Source organism: Vanacampus margaritifer, chromosome 2 (assembly GCF_051991255.1).
Source record: "Vanacampus margaritifer isolate UIUO_Vmar chromosome 2, RoL_Vmar_1.0, whole genome shotgun sequence".
Classification (NCBI taxonomy): Eukaryota; Metazoa; Chordata; class Actinopteri; order Syngnathiformes; family Syngnathidae; genus Vanacampus; species Vanacampus margaritifer.
In genome coordinates, this window is record NC_135433.1 from 24,028,005 (window position 1) to 24,049,442 (window position 21,438).

Sequence of the window (21,438 nt, forward strand, 5' to 3'; positions counted from 1 at the left end):
GGAATCTCAGAGAGCCCAAAAGTGTCCCGTTGATTTAAAAACAAAACAAAAACACGTACGTCAATTTTTAAAAGAGTGCCTTGAGTCATTTAATTTACGATCATACAATAAATTTGTGTGCATGTCTGAAACCTCCATCCATCCATATTTTAAACTTGCACAAAATATTTTTCATAATGTTACAACACCAAAACAAAGTTAATGTAGCTCTTTTGACAGTGAAATAATTTTAAAACATGATCATCTCTGCTGTACAGTTTGTCCATGTGTCTAAGTAGAAATATTTGAATGTTGATGACTTTTGAGATTTTTCTTCTTTCGTCGTGTGAAGACTCCTTTAAAATGTAACTCCATATTTTAGCACAGAAAGTCATCTGAAGATTTCACAATATCTGTTCATCAAATTCTTGCTATTGATCATATTGTCTGACATCATCTGAGCAGCTCGTGTCAATAATGATGTCATCATTTGTCTTTCGTAACTCCGCAGAAGTCTTCCTACTGTTTTCTCTTTCGGCTTTTCTTTCTGAGAACGTCAGTGAAACATGTGTAAGGAAGTGGTGACTCATCCAAGGTGTTCTTCTGGCTGAAGCACAAAACTACGTAAGCGTATTACTGCCACATCAGAAATAGAATTTCAATATTACAAACATGAAGCAATTCCTGGCTCAGGTCCCTGGCGGAGTCCGTTTTGTGTCTTATAAATCAAAACTACTAGCTACATAACTGGGCTGCCCTTGCAAAATACTATTTTAAAGAAAATAATGCCAAGTGTTTCAAAAGATTTAAGGTTTAAAGAAGACAAACATACCTACAAAGGATTATGCCAGTTACCTGAAATGGAAGGAATTACTTTTTGTTTTGACAAAAGCAGAAGTCTTTTCAAGTTATAATGTGATAAATTATAATATTTAAACATGAACTTTAAAAGAAAATTTAATTGATCATGTTAGTATAACGTTTATCACCTTATATAAAGTGATGCTCAACTCGTGTTTTTTTATTATTTTTTCCTGGTGTGGCAGCAATACGTTCGTGTACAAAGCACCCCCCGGTGGCATTGGTGTCGATTTATCTTCTGGACAGATCCGCATCTCCTTTGGAATCCACGTCTCAGATCTTAGTTGTGAAAGGTTCCACGTGCGCAGTGATGCGTGCGCACGCTACCTATGCACGAAGATAGTGTGGAACTCGTTTAGCATGAGCTCCACAATCTGGCTCTGGAAGATCATGTGGATGGTCATGTTGGCCGACTCGGTCTGCGGGCGCAGCAGCGTGGGCCCAAAGACGATGGCCACGCTCTGGACCGACATACGGTTGGCGTCTTTGTGCTCCACAACCCTGCGTGCAGAGAAGGACAGCCAAACGTTAGGGAGTCCTTCAAGTTGGCGGGAACGGACGCAGGCGCACGCACTTGCGGAGGTGCCTGAAAAGCAGCTCCATGGTGTCGTGGTTGGGGAGCGGCAGTGAGCGCACCAAGTCCTTCATGTAGGACACGCGCAGGTTGTAGTCAGGAACTTCTGTGGGACAAAAATGCGGACGCCTCAGTGATGAGTCATGCATGAAATGTAACATTTAAGCAGCCACGCTGTAGTGCGTGCGTGCGTGCGAGCGAATGTCAGACTGACGGATGGCGGCGATGAACTTGTCGAAGAAGCTGAAGGGGAAGAGGGGTTCGGGAAGCTCGCGCAGGAACAGCTTGAGGGCTCCCGTCAACACGTGGATGTCCTCCCACTGGCCGTCCTCCACATCCAGAAGCTCCTCTGAAAGTAAATGCTAATAAATTCAAACTATGTCTGAGCAAAAAAAAAGAAAGTGGTCGGAGAATATCTGTAATATGAATTCCCATGTACAGGGTTAAATCTTAAAACAAAACACTTTTATTCAATTGCAATGTTGCTAAATAGTATTTTCAACACGATTTCCACCATGTGCTTTGCAAAATTTAGGTGAACTCGATGGAATAGGTCTGCGTTGCCGTCGATTTTTGCACATTGACTTTTAATGTGTTCTCTAATGTGGTTTAAATCTGTAATGTTCTAATCTTTGAAGCGCATCAATTTATGCATTGAAACCGATGGGAATCATTCACTATTTGTTTTATATTAAGAAAACAGATGTTTTTCACATATGGAATGTGATTTAAATGTTTTGTTTTTCCTGTTCATTCTTTTGTTGTAACCGCCCCCCCTGCCCCCCAATAAAAACTTGATTACAAAAAAAGAAAATTATGGGAATCATGTGGAAAATATTATTTATCAACATTACAATTGAATTGTTTTAAGAAATATGTGTTTTTTACCATGTTCCCAGACTTTATGAAAACCCTGTATAACGGAATGTATGGTGTACCACAGGGTTCAATTCTGAGGCCTCTGCTGTTTCCATTGTATCTGCTGCCCCTGGTTTCCATCTTAACGGGATACTTAACTCATTTAGCCATTTTCAGCAGTAAGAAGATAATATTTTGTCTATAATCAATCTGATAACTTGCTGTCGACTGAAAATGACATCACATGCTCAGGGCGTCACATGACCAAATCCAGAAAACAGGTGAGTCGTGGTTGTTGTCAGCTGAGCTCTGAGCACCTGTGATGTCATTTTCAGTTGACAGCAAGTGTTGAACATGAAAAATTCTGAAGTTATCAAATTAATTCTAGACAAAATATTTACTTTTTTATTGCTGAAAATGGCCAAATGAGTCAAGTACAGTGTTCCCTTGCTATAACGCGGTTCACTTTTCGCGGCCTCGCTGTTTTGCATTTTTTTTTAGTGCAGTTTTGCATGCATTTTTTTATATTAATTTAAATGTTTATAAAATTTATGAATGTTTGAACATTGAGAATGTTTAAACGAGAGACATGTGAGGAAATGTAAATGCCTCAATGAAAAGCGTATAAACTGTGCGGTGAGGGGTTTTAGAGCCTTAAAACATTTATAATAAATGTAAAACATAAAGCTAACTACTTTGATTTCATTTATTGCGGGTATTTTTTGGAACCTAACCCCAGTGGAAAACGAAGGAACACTGTATTCCTTTAAGAAAACAGCTGCGGTTGTTTTAAAGTGCTCTATATGTAAATATACATAATATTCACTATTCACATGAGGTCACCGACCCCCACCTACTGACCAAAAATAGGGCGAACAAATATGTGAAACGAAGCTCCTAAATAACATTCACACAACGTCATTTGCCCCACATTGTACTGTATGCCGTTCACGGGTCCATGGAATGTCGAATAGGAACGGACAAAGAGGTGTCCGGAATTGCAAAGAGACATCGAAAGGATTTCCAACCGACAAAGTCGACCAAAGTGTGTTCTGACCATTTTGATTAAGGTAAGTGTCATTATAAGATGGTAAAAAAGCTTTTGCCATAATGCGATATATGTGAGTCGCTAGCCGTGGCAAGCTCTGGCTAAAAATAGATCTGGTGGTTAACATGTTCGATTTGGAGATCTCTCCAAAATACCCTCTTGGTCTCTTATTTTCCTTTCCCAGCAGCCCAAAAGTTGAAATTGTTGTTAAAGTGTACGGAAATAAGTGATGAATCAACAATGTTGTTGGTTTAAGTTGTAAGATCCTAGCGCAGCTAGCAAGGTCGGGGAACTCGCTAACTTGCCGAGATTCTTCACCTCGAATTCACAATTGATAAATGCACATAGCAACCAATAAAAGCCGAAAGTACAGAAGACGCAAGCGCAACTTGCTATCGAGCACAACTAAAAGAACACTTCCTTAAGCTGCAGGGAGGTTGGCAATACAAGAACACAACACGTTCTCAATTCTAGGGCCCAGAGAGCCAGATTCAATGAAAAGGTTACTCTCCCTGTTAATTTTTTTCCCAATAAAGAAAAGTTCTGTAAATGCGCATAGGAATTAGTACCTCCAACAAGGTTATGGTTAAAGTAGGTAAGTATGCATCTCGTGATTGGGGATGAGTGAATGTTTGGGGAGATGCGTTGGATACCGTGATCAGCTTTGTGTCGCAGCTTCTGGATGACGGCCAAGTTTCCGCTCACACGGTAGATGCCATCCACATCAAGACCTGAACACACGCACGCATACGCAAACCTCATTTATGGAACAACACAAAAAGGTGCCGACCTGGTAACCTGTGTGTGTGCGTTACCTCTCCTCTCCACAGCTCTGATGCACTTCTCCACAAATTTTGGAATGGTAGCGTTTTCCCTGTGACAGAGCGTGTCCAGATGGCAGCCGAACACGCTGTCTGAACACAACAACACGCCGCCACGTTACGTAAGGTTCTGACGCGCCGTCACGTCGCGTGCGATCACGGCACAAGCGGCCGCGGCGCTTACCTCGTATGTATCCCTTCTCCTTGACGCTCTGCAGCGTGGGCCTCCTCTGGAGGAAGCGTCGAAGTTTGGTGCGAACTCGCGTCTGCTCCGTGTCGGCGCCCGACAAACTTCTGTTGCCTGCTAAAGCATGACAACATCTTTAGTGAGGTGAAATTGCAAAAAGCACACAGGAAGTCATCACAAAAAGGGCGCGGCCTGGTCTGAGGGGGCGTGTTTCGGGATGAAAGCACTCACTCGACCGCTTCCTGTCTCTGTCCTCTTTGTCCGAGGCAGCATCGTCATCATCGTCAGACACGTGTTCCTGTTCCTGGAAGACACGCCTCCACGCTTATGATTGTGTGTGTTTGTGTGCGCATGCGCGCACGCGTGTTTTGCCTTACCAGCTGTCGGGTTGTATCTTGTATGACTTTGAACCAATCCGTGATGATGCTCTCTGTGTCGTACTGCATCAGGTATTCGCAACCTTGACGAGTCTTCAGCTACACACACACACACACAAACATATCAACACGGCAGTAATATTCCTGGTGCGTAACCATGGTAACCAGGCTGACCTCCAGCACATTCTTCTTGGACGACTTGTCCTTGGGGGCCCAGCACACCGAAGCTCCTCTCAACTCCACTGTGTATTCCGGAACAATCTGCGAGGCCTTGGACTGAGACGAGGGGAGACACAACACGAGAAACAGGACGAGACGAGACAAAACAAGACAAGACGACACCCAAGACAAGAGGAGATGAGACAAGACATGATGAGTCGAGAGTCAAGTGAGTGTGCCTGGAGCGCTTTGGTCGTTAAGGTGAAAGGTTAAAGGTGAGCCACCATGTTGCTGCTAGGAGCAGACTTGGGGTCCCGGTGGAAGGTGAGGATGCCACCATGCAGGACAGTCCATGATTGACTCCAGTTCTTCCTGTTGGCATGACGATGGGACAACAAATATGACAAAAAGAAAAATAAACAACAAGAAGAAACAACAAGAAAATGGCTCACCGGATCTTTTTGCCGTTATCGATTACTTTGGTCTTGTTGATGATTCCTGCTTTCTCTAGCAGGTGTCCCTGCACGCACAGACAGGAAGTCACATGATCCCTAGCATCCGATCCCTAGCACGGACTTATAGGACTTATATATGACTGGATTGTCAATAGGACACTCACGGCTGAAGCCAGAGGGCAGCCATCTTACGTTGCCACTTTTAATGACAACTTTTGTTTTTTGTTTTTCACAGAAAACACTGTTATCAGTGCATGTTTTACACTAATCCTTGTATGGAGTCATGAGAGCCTCGCAAAGAGCAACTTCATTGCCTGCATCAATATTGTGAATTGTGACTCACAAAGGTTACCGGTTCGCAGCAAATTTTGATCCTGATAGTCTTTACGTTCACTTGATTGTTGATGGCCCTGCCCAGGGCTGGACTGGCCATCTGGCATACAGGGCAGATGCCCGGTGGACCAGCATCTTTTGGGGCAGATGCAGTGCTACTTAATATTCATTTTCCTTAATTTCACTCCAGCAGACCAGCCCACAATTTAGAGGGAGCAACCCATTAATCCACTTGCAATATAGATAGCAAACTGAACCAATCAACATCAGTGGCAGAGCTACGTGGTAGCCAGGTGTGTTCAGGAGTCGGGCCGGGCTGGGCCAAGCCTAAGTCAAAATGCCAGGGCTGATTGTTTTGTATCAGTCCAGCCCTGGCTCTGACAACATGATGTAGACAAATCTTTGAGTAGCACTCAGAGATATACCTTATAAGAGAACAAAAAAATATTCTTCTTAGGAATGCAATGTACGTAATGCTTCTCCCAGATTTATTGGTACATCTATATGCCATACACAGGGGAATTTGCACCATAATGGCAGAAAATAATGTGATTAATGTGAATAATGTAAAGCGATATCAATGTATTCAAGTTAGCCTAACTACGCCTTTGTAAATGGCAACGTAAGATGGCCGCCAGTGGCTTCCCTTCTCCCAAAAGCGAGCAAGCAGCATTGTCAGTCCATTCATATGTAAATCCAGGAAAAAGGAGTCCAGAAAAAAGTTCCCCACGGGGAAAATAAAAGTATATCATATCGTATCGTATCGTATCCCGGATCCCTGCACACAGCCGACCACCACCAGGGGGCGCCCGCAACCCGACGGGTTAGTTGAGCGTGAGTCCAATGGGTTCCCATAGCAACCGCAAACAAATGGAGGCACAAGAACGCTACAGATGTCAGCGGCCAATCATATTGCAGGACCTGTGTGTACCTGCTGGGAGCTTGTGCTGCGATTGGACAGATTCCTCCTCAGAATTAGCCTATCACAGAGCTTGACACACAATGACATCATCAGCACGCGGGTTGGTGTGTAAGTCTTCGATGCATGTGCGTGCGCACAGGTAATTATTTTGTGCGCCTGCATGTAATGGCGTTATGTGTGTGTGTGTGCCTGTATTCGTGTGTGTATACCTGCGTACTCTCGGGCGAGTCTCTCCTGAACTCCGCAAAGTCGGCAGTGTTCCTCCAGTGCCGCGGCGCAAACGTCTGGGGAACACAAGCAATTTTGTCAGCTCGCCGCCAGGCACGTGACAGTCAACACACGATTGGTCGCCAGCTGCGACTCACATCCTCGGCCACGCTGTGTCGCCAAGCCAAGCGCTGATCCGGTGCTCCGTTTGCTATCGAGGTGCCATCTTGGACCGCCAGGTGCGCTCTGGGAATGACATGCTGCCGAGCAGGCTGAGAAAGGCCACCAAAAATAAAAAAAATATTATGTTATGTTTTTGAATGGATGCTTTTTTTTTCAGATTTCTCATTCATCTTTTTTAGTTCTTTTATTTTGTTAATGTTCCCTTTTATTTTCCTGGTATGCAGTTTCAAAGTTATGTTTGGGGTTGTCATTGAGTCATTCCCTGCTAGTTTTATATGGGGGACATAGATTGTTGTGAGCGCAGCTGTATCATCCTTTTCAACTCTATGCAATGATATCAAAACGTCTCGGTTATGATATATTTGTAAAAAAAAAAAATACAAATAAATATCTAATACTGTTTTCAAGTTACCTGGATGTACATTGGATTTAAAAAATGTAAGAAAGAAAAAAAGAAGCTCACTGATTCACCCACACAAAATTGCCAGCAGAGGGCAGTGTTTGATTTCACGGACCTGCCCACTTCATAAGCGCCAGAAAAATACACTACACTGGCGGGGTTTGTTACGTCACATGCAAGGCATCATTGCGAGAAATTTGAAACTAGATACCACAATATTTAGTTACAACAGCGTTAGATTCAGATTTTATACAGTTGTGCTTTCAGATATGAGTGACCCGATTTACAAGTTTTTCCAACAGAAGGTGCTCTGTCCTGAGTTGTGTAACACATCTAGATGCTAATACCGTGAAATAAAAGCTGGAATTCTCAACTCTTGTCTTCAATCAATCAATATTTTGGTCAGAAACTCGATTGTCTTCCGTATACAGCAAAAACAAAGGAATTGACCTTGCCGTTCTAATACTTTTGGAGAGGACTGTTCTGTACAGTATGTCCATCTCTGTATGTCCACATATGAGCAGCACACTGCATTGGAGGAGAAAGTGTGACAAAATTGTTTATTTCAATTCTATTTAATTTTGTACAAATGTATATACATACATGTATTATGTACTGTATTTGATTCAAATAGTCCCTAATCACTCTATAGGGGTTCTTATATATAGTTTGGTTAATACCGTGAGACTGTATATGTCTATCTGTGTGTGTGCGTGTGGGAGTTACCGTAGTGAAGACGGTGTCATTGTCATTGTGTGCGTCGACAGGATAATCTTCTTCTGGCAGCGGAGGCTTCAGGTTCAATCCATGCACACACGCGCACACGCACACACACACACACGCACAAACAATAAAAAAGTGAGTTGCGTAAGATGATACGTGACCTCCAAACTGTGCCAATGAGCTCATACCGGGCCGTCGTCTGGCCCGACAGCGTCGTCGTCGGTCGTCGTGAGGGCCGCCGGCGTTGGCGCGTTCCAGGAGGTGGCGCCAGAGACGGGGTTGTAGTAGTAGAGCCTCCCTGAGGTTTGATCTATCAGCTGCTCCCAGATATCACAGTCAGGCTATAGGGAAAACATTCAGCATTTAGTCCAGTCATTTTTTTTGTTAGTTTTTTTACTTTCATGTAACAACCTGTTGATTCTCGAAATGTGCTACATGTACCATTAGTGGTACACTGGTGCCCTCTTGTGATACATGAAAAATTACTGCATATGCACAATTCGGATGTATTATATTTTTGAGTAGAAAATCCAACCATCCATTTTCTGAACAGTTTATATTTTCCTTTTATGTCAAGTTGGGTAAGATTTTCAATTTAACTTGCAGTACATTTTAATTGAATACCCATTTATGTTTTTTTTTGTTTTTTTTACTGTTTATGTCCAAACTGTATTCGCAATAACACTAAATATACTTTTTAAAATTAAAAATGGCCTCATTTGTCTATTGTATTTTAATGTTGGTCGAAAGTAAAATGGCTAGTAATAGCAATAGTGATTTAGCGCACTAGTAGAATGGTCTTACTAGCAACACTTAATCCACTACAAATAAACTGGCCTCACATTGTTACTACTGCAGCACAGTAAGGTTTAATTGCATACTAGTATAGCAAAAGTCGCGCATGTAGTGAAAAAAAGTTATGAGTAGTAGCCTACATTAGTAGTAAAGTACTGTCGGAGTTGTACTAGTACGTAAAGAATGTACTAGTTCAGGGACCGAAAGCTGAATGATATCATGCAAGGTAAAGCGTGTGCTATTTTTGTTTTGTTTTGTTTTGTTTTTCACCTGCGAGGGTGTTGGGGACAAGGAGGAGGGGGCGGGGGACAAGGCCAGGGGGGACGACGGGTGCGGTGAGGGCGAGCGCGGATCCGACCAAGTGGTCTGTCGCGTCAGCGGGTGGAAGTAAAACACCTTCCCGCTTTCCTGGTCCGTGTGAATCTGCAACAGAGCCCTTTCACAATAAAACAAACTACTTCCTGTCACGCTTATGTGGATGTTTTCCTCCTCTTCAAAAATAAACTGAGATCGTTCACATTGTTGTGCTTGATAACATCAAACGTTAATATTCTTATCCAAATATTCAAGTATGAGTTGTTTGCATTCAAAAACAGACCTTTCTGAAAATTCTAAGTATTGTGCTACAAGAACAAAAATGAATAACATGTGAGCATCCTGGAATTGCAATCTCCTAACTAAACTGACCCTTAACATCGATGAGCTTCAAGCATTTACTCGACATTCGAAAGCTTTTGCCTTCCAACTTTTCAACAGCATTCGGATTCTTTTCAACATCCGAAATCTGCGTGCACTGACCTGCCATCCGTATGGTGGGCTGAGGGGGGAGGGGCTTATTATTTCTGAGGAGGTGCTTGAAGAGGAGGGGGTGTGGCCGGTGGTGGAGGGGGCAGGGTCAGGCAGCTGCAGCGGCTCAGGGGTGGAGTCACAGGCCTGTGGGTGTCAAGACATACGACAGATTCATAATGTTAGTCCAGCCATCCATTTTCTGTAGCGCTTCTCTTCCTGACTGGTCGCTACAGGCTGAGCTGGAGCCGATCCCCACTGATTTTAGGCCAGAGGCTGAACTGGTCGCCAGCCAATCGCAAGGCACACATTGACATAATGGCGAATGTGCTAACTAGTCAACCACTGTGCCGCCAATCAGGAAGTCATTTAACGACAACTAAGACGCGCAAGCAATTGCAGGTAGACACCACCAGGGTTAGAAATTCTTTTGGATTTTACATTATAGTTAGTTTTTAATTTGTTTTGAGCTTTGTTTATTGAATTTAGCTAGTTTTAATTAGTTTTTAGAACAGGTTTGCTAGTTTAAATTTTCGGTGAAAATCTTTCTTCTTAATTTAGTTTTAATATTAGTTTATTTTTTTTAATATATGGAGAATTTTTTGAGTGCGATATATATATTTTTAAAGTCACTAAGTAAGTATTGTGTAATAAAGTAAACTACAATTTTCAAATGACAGTTTGACCTTCCTTTTTCTGTTCGGTTGTACAGCAATACCGAAATTAATACATTTAACAAAATCCCGAAAGCTCACGTATGATATTAATTGGCAAAGACGAAAACGAAGGACATTTTAGCTATAGTTAATTTAGTTTTCATTATTTTGAGAAACGTAAGATGTACTCTCACTTAGTTTTTGTTTTTTTTTAAATAAAAACATCTTTGTTTTTATTTTATTTCAAATGTTTTTCAATTGTAGTTTTAGTTTATTTTGTTAGTTTTCCTTAACTATAACTATGACAGGCACACACACTTGCGTGCACAAATACGCACACACAGATTAATGAATATTTCACACTTCCTCCTCAGGTTTCGCGTGTTAGCCAGCAGCCATCGTAGCCATCGTCATGGCGACAGAAGAAGAAGCCATCAACTTCCTCTCGCTTACCACATGACATCCCGACAACATCAAGATCAAGATAATTGCCTATCGATGTGCCCAGATGGCGGCAAAACACTAGTTGGTGGACTGTCTGAAGCTACCCCTTTCATTGCAATATAGTTTCTTGGCACCAAGAAGCCACAAAATGCCACCAAGCTTTTATATCAGATAGAGCTTTGGCCTAGGTACGAAAACAGCAAATCGGGAGTTTTCAGTTCCCCCTAAAACTCTGCGAATGTTGAAGATGAAGTCACGAGAAGTGCTGGACTTCCACAAGACTTGAGTATTGTTATGTTCCATCGCTTTACTGAAAAACAGTAAAAGGCACAAGCTTTGTTGATTATGATTCAGTTACTAAATCATAATTCTGCAAAAATGTTTAACATTGTGATTTACAAAGTAAAAGCAGATAGTACTTTCAAATGTCAAAAAAAAACAACACACAAAGATAATCATTCTGAGGATTTGGACAATTTTAACTTAAAGTCCTTAAATGATCAATCAATATCAAAGTAGTTGTTGATGAATTTGAAAATTGATGGATTGTTGATTGATGGACGAATTGTTGCAGCTGTAAAGTGGCCATTTGGAAGGGCAGCCAAACTTGTTGTAAACGGTGAGCACATCATGAAAAGCAGTCGTGAAAAGTCGCGCATGGTACGGCAGGTGATGTTTACCTGTTTGGTGGGCGGAGTCGGGTTCAACTGTCCAATCAGAGCATCCAGTTGGAGATCCTGGATGGACTCGTAAATGTGATTGGACTCTTCCTCCTCTTTTGGTTCCTCATTCTCCTCCTGGCCATCACTGTCCTGTTCGCTGTCCTCCGTGGCCTCGATTGCTTCCTCTTCCTCTTCTATTTCTTCCCGCTCAGCCACTGCCTCCTCTTGATTATCCTGCGGGGGAGCGTCCGGATCGTCCTTGCGGGCGTGCACGTCGGGTACGGTGGGCGTGTCCACGGGGATGGGTAGCGTGTGGGGTCGGGCAGCGGCTGAGTCAGCGCTGTCGCTATGCTCCTCAGGCAGGTTTTTCACCGTTACGTCGTCTGTCTTGTCCGTGCTGTCGGGATCCGAAGGGGCACCGGAGGGGCGAGGTGCCCCGGCAAGGGGTGGCGGCAGGTCCAGGAAGTCCAGCGGGACACCGAATGTGGACATGCGGTTCTCTGTCTTGCGGTATCCGCCAGACGTGTCCGGTTTGAGCCGGATGGTCACTTCGTCGCTGGGTTTGCTTCTGGTCCCGCCGGGCTCCTCCACAACCATGGGAACGTGAATCGTTACGGGGACCGGCACGGGGACTGGCACGGGGACTGGGGACGCCGCCGGAGCGGGGACCGGGGCCGCCTCGGGAGCAGGCGGGTGGGCAAAATCCAGAAGGGACGGCGCGTCGGGCGGGAGCTCCTTGACGTACTTGGCCGGGATGTAAAACGGTTTGGAGGCTTGGTCCCGCCGCACCTGCCACCAGTGGGCGTTGGTCTTGGCCAGCAGGACGTAGCGCTCATTGGGCTTGATGGAGATGATGGAGCCGTCGCGACCCTCATACTCGTACTGGAACTCTACCAGCACCAGACCCACACCTCCAACAAACACACAACACAGGGTTTCTAAACATTTGTGGTTTCGGAATGACATGCTTTATTTTCAGATACAAATTTCCATATTTATCTGTAATAAATTTGCGGAGGATGGCTGCCTCCCTCAATTCCATTATTCCCTGATAACGGGACACCTCCAAGGGCATTAACCCACTTTATGCCGTGCTCACTTGCCCACCAAAATAATTAATTAGCAATTAGCATCAAATTGGCAATTATAGAAGGATTTTTGCTATATGTGGGCTGGCTACTGTATAGGATGTTTCTCTTATGTCACTCAAGCTGTCTTGATCGTTAATGCCACTGGAGGAAGCCTCATGATGTTGTTGCAATACACCAGAGGGAGAATGAAGGCCTTTTAATATTACTTTTTTAGGAATAAAACTTCTGTCTCATTTTAGATGAACACTTAAGCCTACTAGGTTCCTGTTTTATTGTTGGTCATTATAGTGGTAGCTAGAGAGTTAATCATTTTTTGGTTGCTGCTTGGTGTCAAAACACTTGAGAACAACTTATTAAACAAGTTGACAAGATTGCTAAAAGTGAATTCTGCTGCTGGCTAATGCTAATGCTAACCCAAAAAGGTGGAAAAAAATGAAGCGCACTGACCTCTGCCCATCAAGGTGGATGTGGTTGCCATGGTGATAGCAGACTCCGCCCCTCAGCTTGACGGACAGGTGGCCACTCCACAGGTGAGGGGTGAAAGGTCAAGGGCAACCATCCGCTCTCTAGGAGACAACAGGAAGTACAAACGTCACCTGTAATGTGGCAGCATCACACAAAATGGCTGTCAGCGGAATGTTGCCGGTGCTCACGTTCGTCCTGTCATAACATGTCTCGCGCTAGACACAAAATTTAATCACACCCCACACAAAAGACACACGCGCACACACACACCAATCAATACAAACACACATAAACACATGCAGACAGCCACAGTCCACCCACAAAAGTCAACAGACACACATTACAGTCAACACAACAAACATACAAGAGTGAAAACATGCACGCCAGTCAACACGAGTCAACATGTATGCTTTCCATGTATGACGTCATTTCTGTCTCCAAATAAAGAGCAAATTGTTTTTTCACACACGCACATGCATACGCACATAGACACACATACATATACACATACAAAGGACAATAGTAGGAGGTGCATCACAGCCATGTTTTATTTACAGAGGGAAGTGTCTGCTTCCTGTCAGTCCTTAGCCCCGCCCACCGCTCACCATCCCTCAATGACATCACAAAAAATCTGGCATGCACACACAGTGTGAGTGTTCTATATGTGATTTAGTGAGTTAGTGCAGAGAGCTCCGGGTTCAAAGTCTGTCCCTTGTTTGACACAGCAAAATGACTGACACACTTTTAGATGCTTGCACTGCAGCTCACACACACACGCAAAAAGAGTAATGTGTGTGTGTGTGTGTGTGTGTGTGTGTGTGTGTGTGTGTGTGTGTGTGTGTGTGTGTGTGTATGTGTGTGTGTGTATGCTTCCTGTCTTTGTCACAAAACAATAGTACGACTGCTTCAACTCTCAGCAAACTTGAAAAGTCGAATGAACGTTTCTTCACTTGGCTTTGCAATGCAGTATGTCATGCTGTTATGTGATGGACTGGTCGCCAGTCAGTCGCAGAGCACAGACAGACAACCATGACCCATTTCCATGTCAAGACATTTTCAAGTACCAAAATAAAAACAAATAATTAAAAATATCAGTCTGTCAATTTTTTGAAGTTTCTCGACAATTGTCAACAAAATGGGAGTCCATCATTGACGGGTTGATGCCCACCTCTGCTAGCTATTAGCTTAGCCATAGCTTGGCTTAGCTGCCTCGCTATTGTTTACATTGCCTTTGCCGCCTACGGTGCCTGCAAAGCCTTTCAACAACTGACAGAGGTCCCGCTATCTTACTCGGGATGTTGAGAGTGCGGTGAAAAATCTAGAGAAATCAATTTTTACTGTACTCCAATGCCCACACAATTAAAATCTACAACAACAAAGAAGTACAGTTGAAAAGGAAAGGCATGACTCAGACCTTCCGTCAATAAGCCATCAATGACGGATGTGCCATTTTGGTGACGGATTGACGGAACATTGACAGATGCCCACCTCTAATGACGGAAACATCGACTGCTCACGGATGACGGATTGATGATTTGGCTTGAAATATTGATGGATTGACGATGACGTAAGGGTGTCCAGACGTTTGACGATTGCCAAATGACGGATGCTCAAAATTCATTGACACGCCCACCCCTGTCGACGGTCATGGCACCGCATCACCGGGTGACCGCCGACGTGAATGAGACCCAGCGATCGGTGCAATGCGCTCGCAAAGATCATCACACACATAAAACTTAAGAACTATGCAAAAAACAACAAAAAACATGGTAGGGCACAGAGAAACCATGTGAGGAAAGGCCCCCAGGGGAAGCTTATCCACCCTGAGGGATGGCAGCCCACGTCCACAGGAAGCGGTGCCATCCCAGAGACCCCCCGGCCCAGATTGATTGTGCTAGATCCCACACAAAGTGAAGAGCCCCCAATTGGGTGCAGCCTAGAACCCGCGTTATCAAATGGCTCAATAGGTGCGCTTCCATTCACCTATTTTAATTTGAAGAATTGAAAATTAAGAAATGTGCTAGAAATGTGAAAAAGAAGGCGTAAAATTTGCATTTGCGATAAAAGGGAAACGTGAATTTTGGCTATGGAAACAGGTTTTGCTAATTAACAATGACAGTCACAGGACTGCATAACGCATCGCACGTTCTGATTATTACGTCACATGTACATACTTGTTGTCCCCAAAAAATGGAATTAATAAAATCATTAATATTGCTTGAATTCTTAAAATAAGCAACTTGCTGAGCTTTCTGCCTTACCGAGGGAAAAAACGCCGGTCGTCGTGTCACGTCACGGCTGCTCCTCGCTTTCTTTCATATCCAGGTTTGAAACGAGCAGAGGACAAGGCCAAACACACCTTTAATGCCATTCTTGATGGAAAAAAAGCAAAGAGACGCTAAGGTTTTAACCACAATAAAATCAGCAATCTTGTGGCAGAGACATGCTCTCATATGATGTCATCTCGTGGCCTCCTCCTCTCAGTTTGTGCAAATAATGACAAATGGAAACGGCCAAAAGTTGCATGTTCATTTTGGCATTTTCGCTACATTGGCTTAAAAATGTCAAGACATTTGAATGGAAACCCCAATACCCCATTACTCTTACTTCTGAAATCACGTGCAGCTGCGCCATATTACCTCCTCCAGAACCTCGGACTCTTAAACTCACAGCAACCAGACCAACATTTGTATATTTGAGGCGGCTTTTAATATCGAAATCGAACCAATAACTGTGATGTCATTTTCTCCCAATATTGGGTTGATATTGATCATTATTATTCGATAGTTATTGTGCATCCCTAATATACTTATAAATGTATTTGAATGTATTATAATTGAAGACGTCATGCTGTTTCCATGACGACAAATACATGTTAATAATAGCAATTAAATCCTTTTGTTGAGTCAACGTCTTGATGTCCGACACACCTCAAACACTGTGTGTGTGTGTGTGTGTGTGTGTGTGTGTGTGCGCGCGCGTGCGTGTGTGTGTGTTACAGGTGTGTCATGAAGCTTTCTGGAACTCCCTTCCTTTTCTGTGTTTGCGTGTCCCATGACCACACCCTCCCCACAGGCTGGACAAATGCATGCACACACGCGCGCACACACACACACACATAAAAGTCCCTGTCAATTATCAAAGTAAAAGGAAAGATTTGTCGACCAATCAGACAAGCCCTCAAAGTCATGTGAAACTTAACAACCTTTGGCCTGTGTGCTTACGAGCGGGGTTATAACTGTCATGCTTAGATTCTGTTTTCCTTGTGTGTCTTCCTTGTCTTGTTAAGTGTGATCCTGCCCTTCCTCGTGTGATCCAATCAGTGCCCTCAGCCACTTGTGTCTTGCCTCAGGTGTGTCTTGTTGTGTCGTTAGTGTCTGTGTATTTAGTCTGCTGTCTCCCCTCTGTCTGTGTCGGTTCATTGTCTTTCCTCGTGTCATGCTTCCCGTTTTCCCCTCATGTTTTGGTTCTAGTTTTGGTTTATCTTCTAATTTGGAAGATCGCTTGTTGTTTGAATAGAAATTAAATCCCTTTTTTTTTTGATCGAACCTCTGCCTCCTCGCCCTGTCTTCCCGCATTTGGGTCCTCAAGCTCCCCCATCCTGACAATAACAAATGTGTCATGTGACATTTGAAAAGCATCAGTCATCGCATGCTCAGAACACTGCGCTCCGATTGGCCGTCACATCTGTCCATCACGAGGCCGGGATGGTAGGTTGCCAGGCGACAGTGAGCGTGCTCCTCAGGATGGACGTGCAGACACCCTCAACTTCACTCACAAACCACTCTGCAGCAACCAGAAAGCAGTTCAAGAGCTTCCCTAAAGCGTCCTAAAGAGCATCTTCGGATTCCGTTTTTTGCTTCGGAACGTTCTTTTCCGAGTGAGACAACCCAAAAGTACTTGGAGGAAAGCTTGTAAGTTGTTGGAATTCAAAAACTTCTTGGGAAAGATACCTGAATGTCCGCTTTTAGTCACTTTTAGTCCTGACCAACATTAGCAAAAGGACGCTACCCACAATCCTTAATGGCAGGAACTGGCCATTGCTTAAGTTTACTGACTAGACGCTTCAGACCAGCACCGCAAAATTCACAACATCCGGTAACCATCAGTTCACATTGGTTTCCTAACAGCGGAAAGACTAGCTCCTGGTGCTATTGCGCCAATAAGATGCTTTGGCAGTCTAAAAAGGAAGAGCAAGGAAAGAAAAAACTAGGCTTTACGTTTACACTATCAGGATTTTGGAGCCGATCAGCAAGTTTAAAAAAAGAAAAAGAAAAGATAAACGATCCTCGATCAGAAGATGAGCCAATCTATCCAATCTAGTGCTGTTACTATTGAATATTTTTAGAATCGATTAATCTATCAATTATTCAATCGATTAATCAACTAATTCTATTCATTTTAATTTTGCATTAAAGTTTATTACAAAAGCATTTTTCCCTGATTAATGTTTATTAACCAGTGATTGGTAGTTATTTCGTACTTCATATTCATATAGTGATTTAAGAAAAAGGGAGGATTGATGTAAAAAAAAAAAAGAATCGATTCGGCAATATATCGCGATATTACAGCGCGCAATTCTCGAATCAATTCGATATGCGGCCGAATCGATTTTTAAACATCAATTTTTTATGGGAATATTCAACAAAACGTCCTACTTAGGGTTAGGGTTTACACGTTAAGCATGGAAGAATGTTATATTAATGGAACATTAAGCCTTGATATTTTATTTTTTAATGCTGTTCAAACATGAAACGGATTGTTTATTAAATAAAGTTTCAGATAAATAAATACATTTTCGTACAAATCTTACAGTGTACATGTACAAGTTTACGGCTGAGTATTTTCTAAATTTGAGTTTTTAAAAAAATCGCAATAATCAATTCATAGATTTGCAACGGGATTAATCGGTATCGAATCGAATCGTGACCTATAAATCGTGATATGAATCGAATCGCCAGGTACTAGGCAATTCACACCCCTAATTAAAAGTTTAGTCATTATTTTCCAACGTAAAAACAGATGTTTGCAAATGTCTTATTTTGATTTTACACAGAAGATAATCAGTCTTCTTTCATCAAGGACTACAGAAATCAGTGAACAGTTACTGCTGATATGCTGAAATCAGAGGATTTGGACAATTTTAAATAAAAAATGGCTCCAAACGATTACTCAGTTATTAAAATTACATAAAGTTGATTAATTGATTAATTTTGATAGCTCTAATGCAATCTATTTAACAACTTGTCTATTTCTTTGTACCGTCAACCCCCGATTTTCGTAGTGGGATTGGGACCAAACTAGCCCACAAATAGCCAAAATTTGCACTTAATTGTTGACACCCGCCCCTCAAAATATATCCATCCATTTTTATACATTTTAAAATATTGTTTTTTGTTAATACAACTGTACACAATGAGAATCATTGGATTATTAATGATGGCAGCACTGAAAGAACGTCCATGGAGGGAATGGGGTTATGTTTGCTGTAATCTGTTATCTTGCAGATCCGATCAATGACATCACTGATCAATCGTCAAATTATAACATTACAACCGATCACTGATTTTGCATAAAATGCAAAATATCTGCTGATCCAACTGATCGGATCTGTGTAAAGTCTAGACAAAACATTAGGTATAGTTATGTTTTCCAGGGGCAACAAATGTTTTAACACCTATCAAAACTGTTCTGTGCAATTTTTATATGCATGTTTTAAAATAAAAACATGTTTTTTCGGGGTAGCTGCTTTGGATTCATTGCATTTCCATTCATTTGAATGGGGGAAGTGCAGAGGACCTGGGATCGAGTCCGGGTTTCGGCCTTCCTAGGTGGAGTTTGCATGTTCTCCCCGTGCTTGCGTGGGTTTTCTCCGGGTACTCCGGTTTCCTCCAAAGACATGCATGGCAGGTTAATTGAACACTCCAAATTGTCCACAGGTGTGATTGTGAGTGTGGATGGTTGTTCGTCTCTGTGTGCCCTGCGATTGCCTGGCAACCAGTTCAGGGTGTACCCCGCCTACTGCCCGAAGCCAGCTAGGATAGGCTCCAGCGACCCTTGTGAGGAAAAGCGGTCAAGAAAATGGATGGATGGATAAATAGGGGAAGATCATTCGGGATATGAGAATTTTTTGAGATACAAGCATGGTCACTGATCATGGAAGAAATTAAACTTGTATCTCAAGGCCCCACTGCAGTTCTTTTTGTCTTAACTCTTGTTGAACATTCCACTTCAATGTCGCCTGTGACGGAAGGCATTTCAGTCATTTGCTATATCATTCTGAACATTAAGGGGACACAATGCAAATGGAGAATATAGAAAAGAATCGTGCTTCTCGTCACGTATCTCCACACGGCTCACACATACACGGAAGTGAAAGGTCAGGCTAGTCGAGTAGTATCGGCGCCAAAGTATCAGAGCTTTTTTCCCCCCCAAGAACGAGCAAGTACTGCTATCAGTATTGCTGCACCTCTCAGTCTACAGCTGTCACACTATTACTAACACTGCTTCTAATACAGCCACTACTATAATACTACTAGTACTAGGGGTTGGATTCTATGAATGTCTCGCGATTCGATTCCGATTTTTGGGCCTGCGGTTCGATTCAGAATCGATTTCCCATTAAGAACGATTTTTGATTCAAAATGATTTGATTGACAACGATTGTTGCTTCAATCTATAGATGTGCAAGGAATTGCAAGGATCTACTCCAGTCTGACTCGCTAATGCTAATTAGCGCGCTACTTGCGCCACTTTTATCACTCAAAACAACGGCTCCACACTGCAAAAAAACTTTTATTGGACTAACTTGATCGTGACTTTTTCCTTCTACTCTCGAATGCGGCTACAACTTTACAGTGTATTGACCGCGTGGAACCACACTGCCCCTAAGTGGCCAAATCGGGTACAACATGAACAGCGCTCCAAATAAAGGCACACACAGACAAAGGCAAGACAGTATAAAATAATTGAAATAAAATTGATTTGGGGACATTTAAATTCTGAATCGAACTAAATGAGAATCGCAATTCTAATGAGAATCGATTTTTTGGCACACCCCTAACTAGTGCTACCACTGGTATGATACTAATACAAAAGTACAAATACATCTTCTTCAATACTTCCACTACTATTACTGCTTTGATACTATTACTAATACGGCTACAATACTACTACTAATACAGCTTCTATTATACTACTATGGCTATCATAGTACAACAATATAATGCCACAATGATACTACTATACTGTTACAACCGCAACTGCTACTTACACTATGACACTAGTATAAAATATACTAATGCACTATTACTATGGAAATGACACCGATATAGCACTAAGAGCTATCATCATTAGTACATAGCACTATATAACAATTATATACAAATATGAGTTCTACACTATTAAAATAATGTTGTAATACATACTATTAAAACTAAGGCTAATTCAATATAATAGGCTCCTACGAATGTTACTAACTTACTAACGCCATACAACTAGAATATTACTAAACTGATGGTACTATTACTACAAATACTCTGCTTGGTACTTGACGGCAAGTTAGGAGAATAAGTTGAGTACTTTGAGTACTTGCTTCTTTTTTCGGTTGACGTGCATATGCAAGCTAACACACCCAACCACACCGCACATTCCAACCACACACTCGCGCGCGCACGCACCCGCGCACGCAGGCAGGCAGGAGCTCAACCCTAACAAGCTAACAAAAAAAACATACACGACTTGCGTTCTTCCAGTCTTTGTTTCTTTGCCGAACAACTTTAGACAACAGAAACGAAACTACATACACAACTCTACAACTAAATCTACTACTACCACGACACACTCGAGCTCGACAAAATACACGACTAGCTCCACGGATGTATGTGTGTGTAGATATATGCAAGTGTGGTAAAAAGTAGTTAGCCTTACCTCGAGTCTTAGGAGAAGCACAACAGTCATGACGGTAGTGTGTCCTTCGCGTGTAGTTGTTGTGTATTTCTTGTGAACGTGTGTATGTGTGTGTGTGTCTGCGTGTGTGTAAAAATCATGGAACAGGTTCCCCTGTCTTTGGCCCGCCCACCTCCGAGACCTGCTTGTCCCGGCTTGCCCCCCCCCCGGCACATTCGTCCCTCCCACATCCCTCCCCCGTACAGATCCCGCTCACCCACCACTGAGAATTTCCTGCTTCCTGCTCCACTTGTGACGTCCCCACGGCGCCATCTGGCGACAGGTAGTTGCTCGCGCAGCGGCAGCACAGTTTTTGTCATCACATGACCTCATCGCCGACAATCAAAACCTGAGAAGAGAATGCAACAAGATTAAAAACAAAAGAAAACATTTCATTCATTAAGATTTCCGTTCAGCATCCATTCACGACTAGTTGTCATTCATTCCATATACCACACCCCGAACCCGCCTCCTTCGCGAGGGTTGACTCTTGACTAGTGCGCAC

At 42.8% G+C, this 21,438-nt stretch overlaps 1 protein-coding gene across 6 annotated transcripts; it reads right to left on the reverse strand.

The window, feature by feature from the left end:
• Positions 1-60: 60 nt before the first annotated feature.
• On the reverse strand, positions 61-21,397 carry LOC144043571 (rho GTPase-activating protein 27-like). 6 transcript variants are annotated; one of them, XM_077557348.1, is made up of 22 exons: positions 20,916-21,081; positions 15,248-15,358; positions 12,969-13,087; positions 11,449-12,341; positions 9,681-9,815; positions 9,153-9,305; positions 8,276-8,428; positions 8,091-8,156; positions 6,940-7,053; positions 6,784-6,858; positions 6,584-6,643; positions 5,317-5,384; positions 5,149-5,236; positions 4,880-4,981; positions 4,706-4,804; positions 4,560-4,632; positions 4,326-4,445; positions 4,136-4,234; positions 3,974-4,051; positions 1,629-1,763; positions 1,415-1,520; positions 61-1,341 (listed from the first exon to the last, which is right to left on the reverse strand). In XM_077557348.1, the coding sequence occupies exons 3-22, from the start codon at positions 12,997-12,999 to the stop codon at positions 1,164-1,166; spliced, it is 2,826 nt and encodes a 941-aa protein (XP_077413474.1). In that variant the 5' UTR covers positions 13,000-13,087; positions 15,248-15,358; positions 20,916-21,081; the 3' UTR covers positions 61-1,163. The 6 variants fall into 6 exon arrangements, with proteins under 6 accessions (XP_077413474.1, XP_077413476.1, XP_077413478.1 ...); XM_077557350.1 differs by lacking the exons at positions 15,248-15,358; positions 20,916-21,081 and adding an exon at positions 21,155-21,397; XM_077557352.1 differs by lacking the exon at positions 15,248-15,358 and having other exon boundaries at positions 4,326-4,442; positions 20,916-21,082.
• Between the last annotated feature and the right edge of the window lie 41 nt (positions 21,398-21,438).

Bases quoted from the DNA above. Each gene is read 5' to 3' on its own strand.
- LOC144043571 (XM_077557350.1), bottom strand. From the start codon at position 12,999: ATGGCAACCACATCCACCTTGATGGGCAGAG. The intron at 4,052-4,135 runs GTAACGCACACA...GCGTGTGTTCAG, and splicing joins CAGAGCTGTGGAGAGGAGAG to GTCTTGATGTGGATGGCATC. The intron at 1,342-1,414 runs GTGCGTGCGCCT...CTCTGCACGCAG, and splicing joins CTTTTCAGGCACCTCCGCAA to GGTTGTGGAGCACAAAGACG.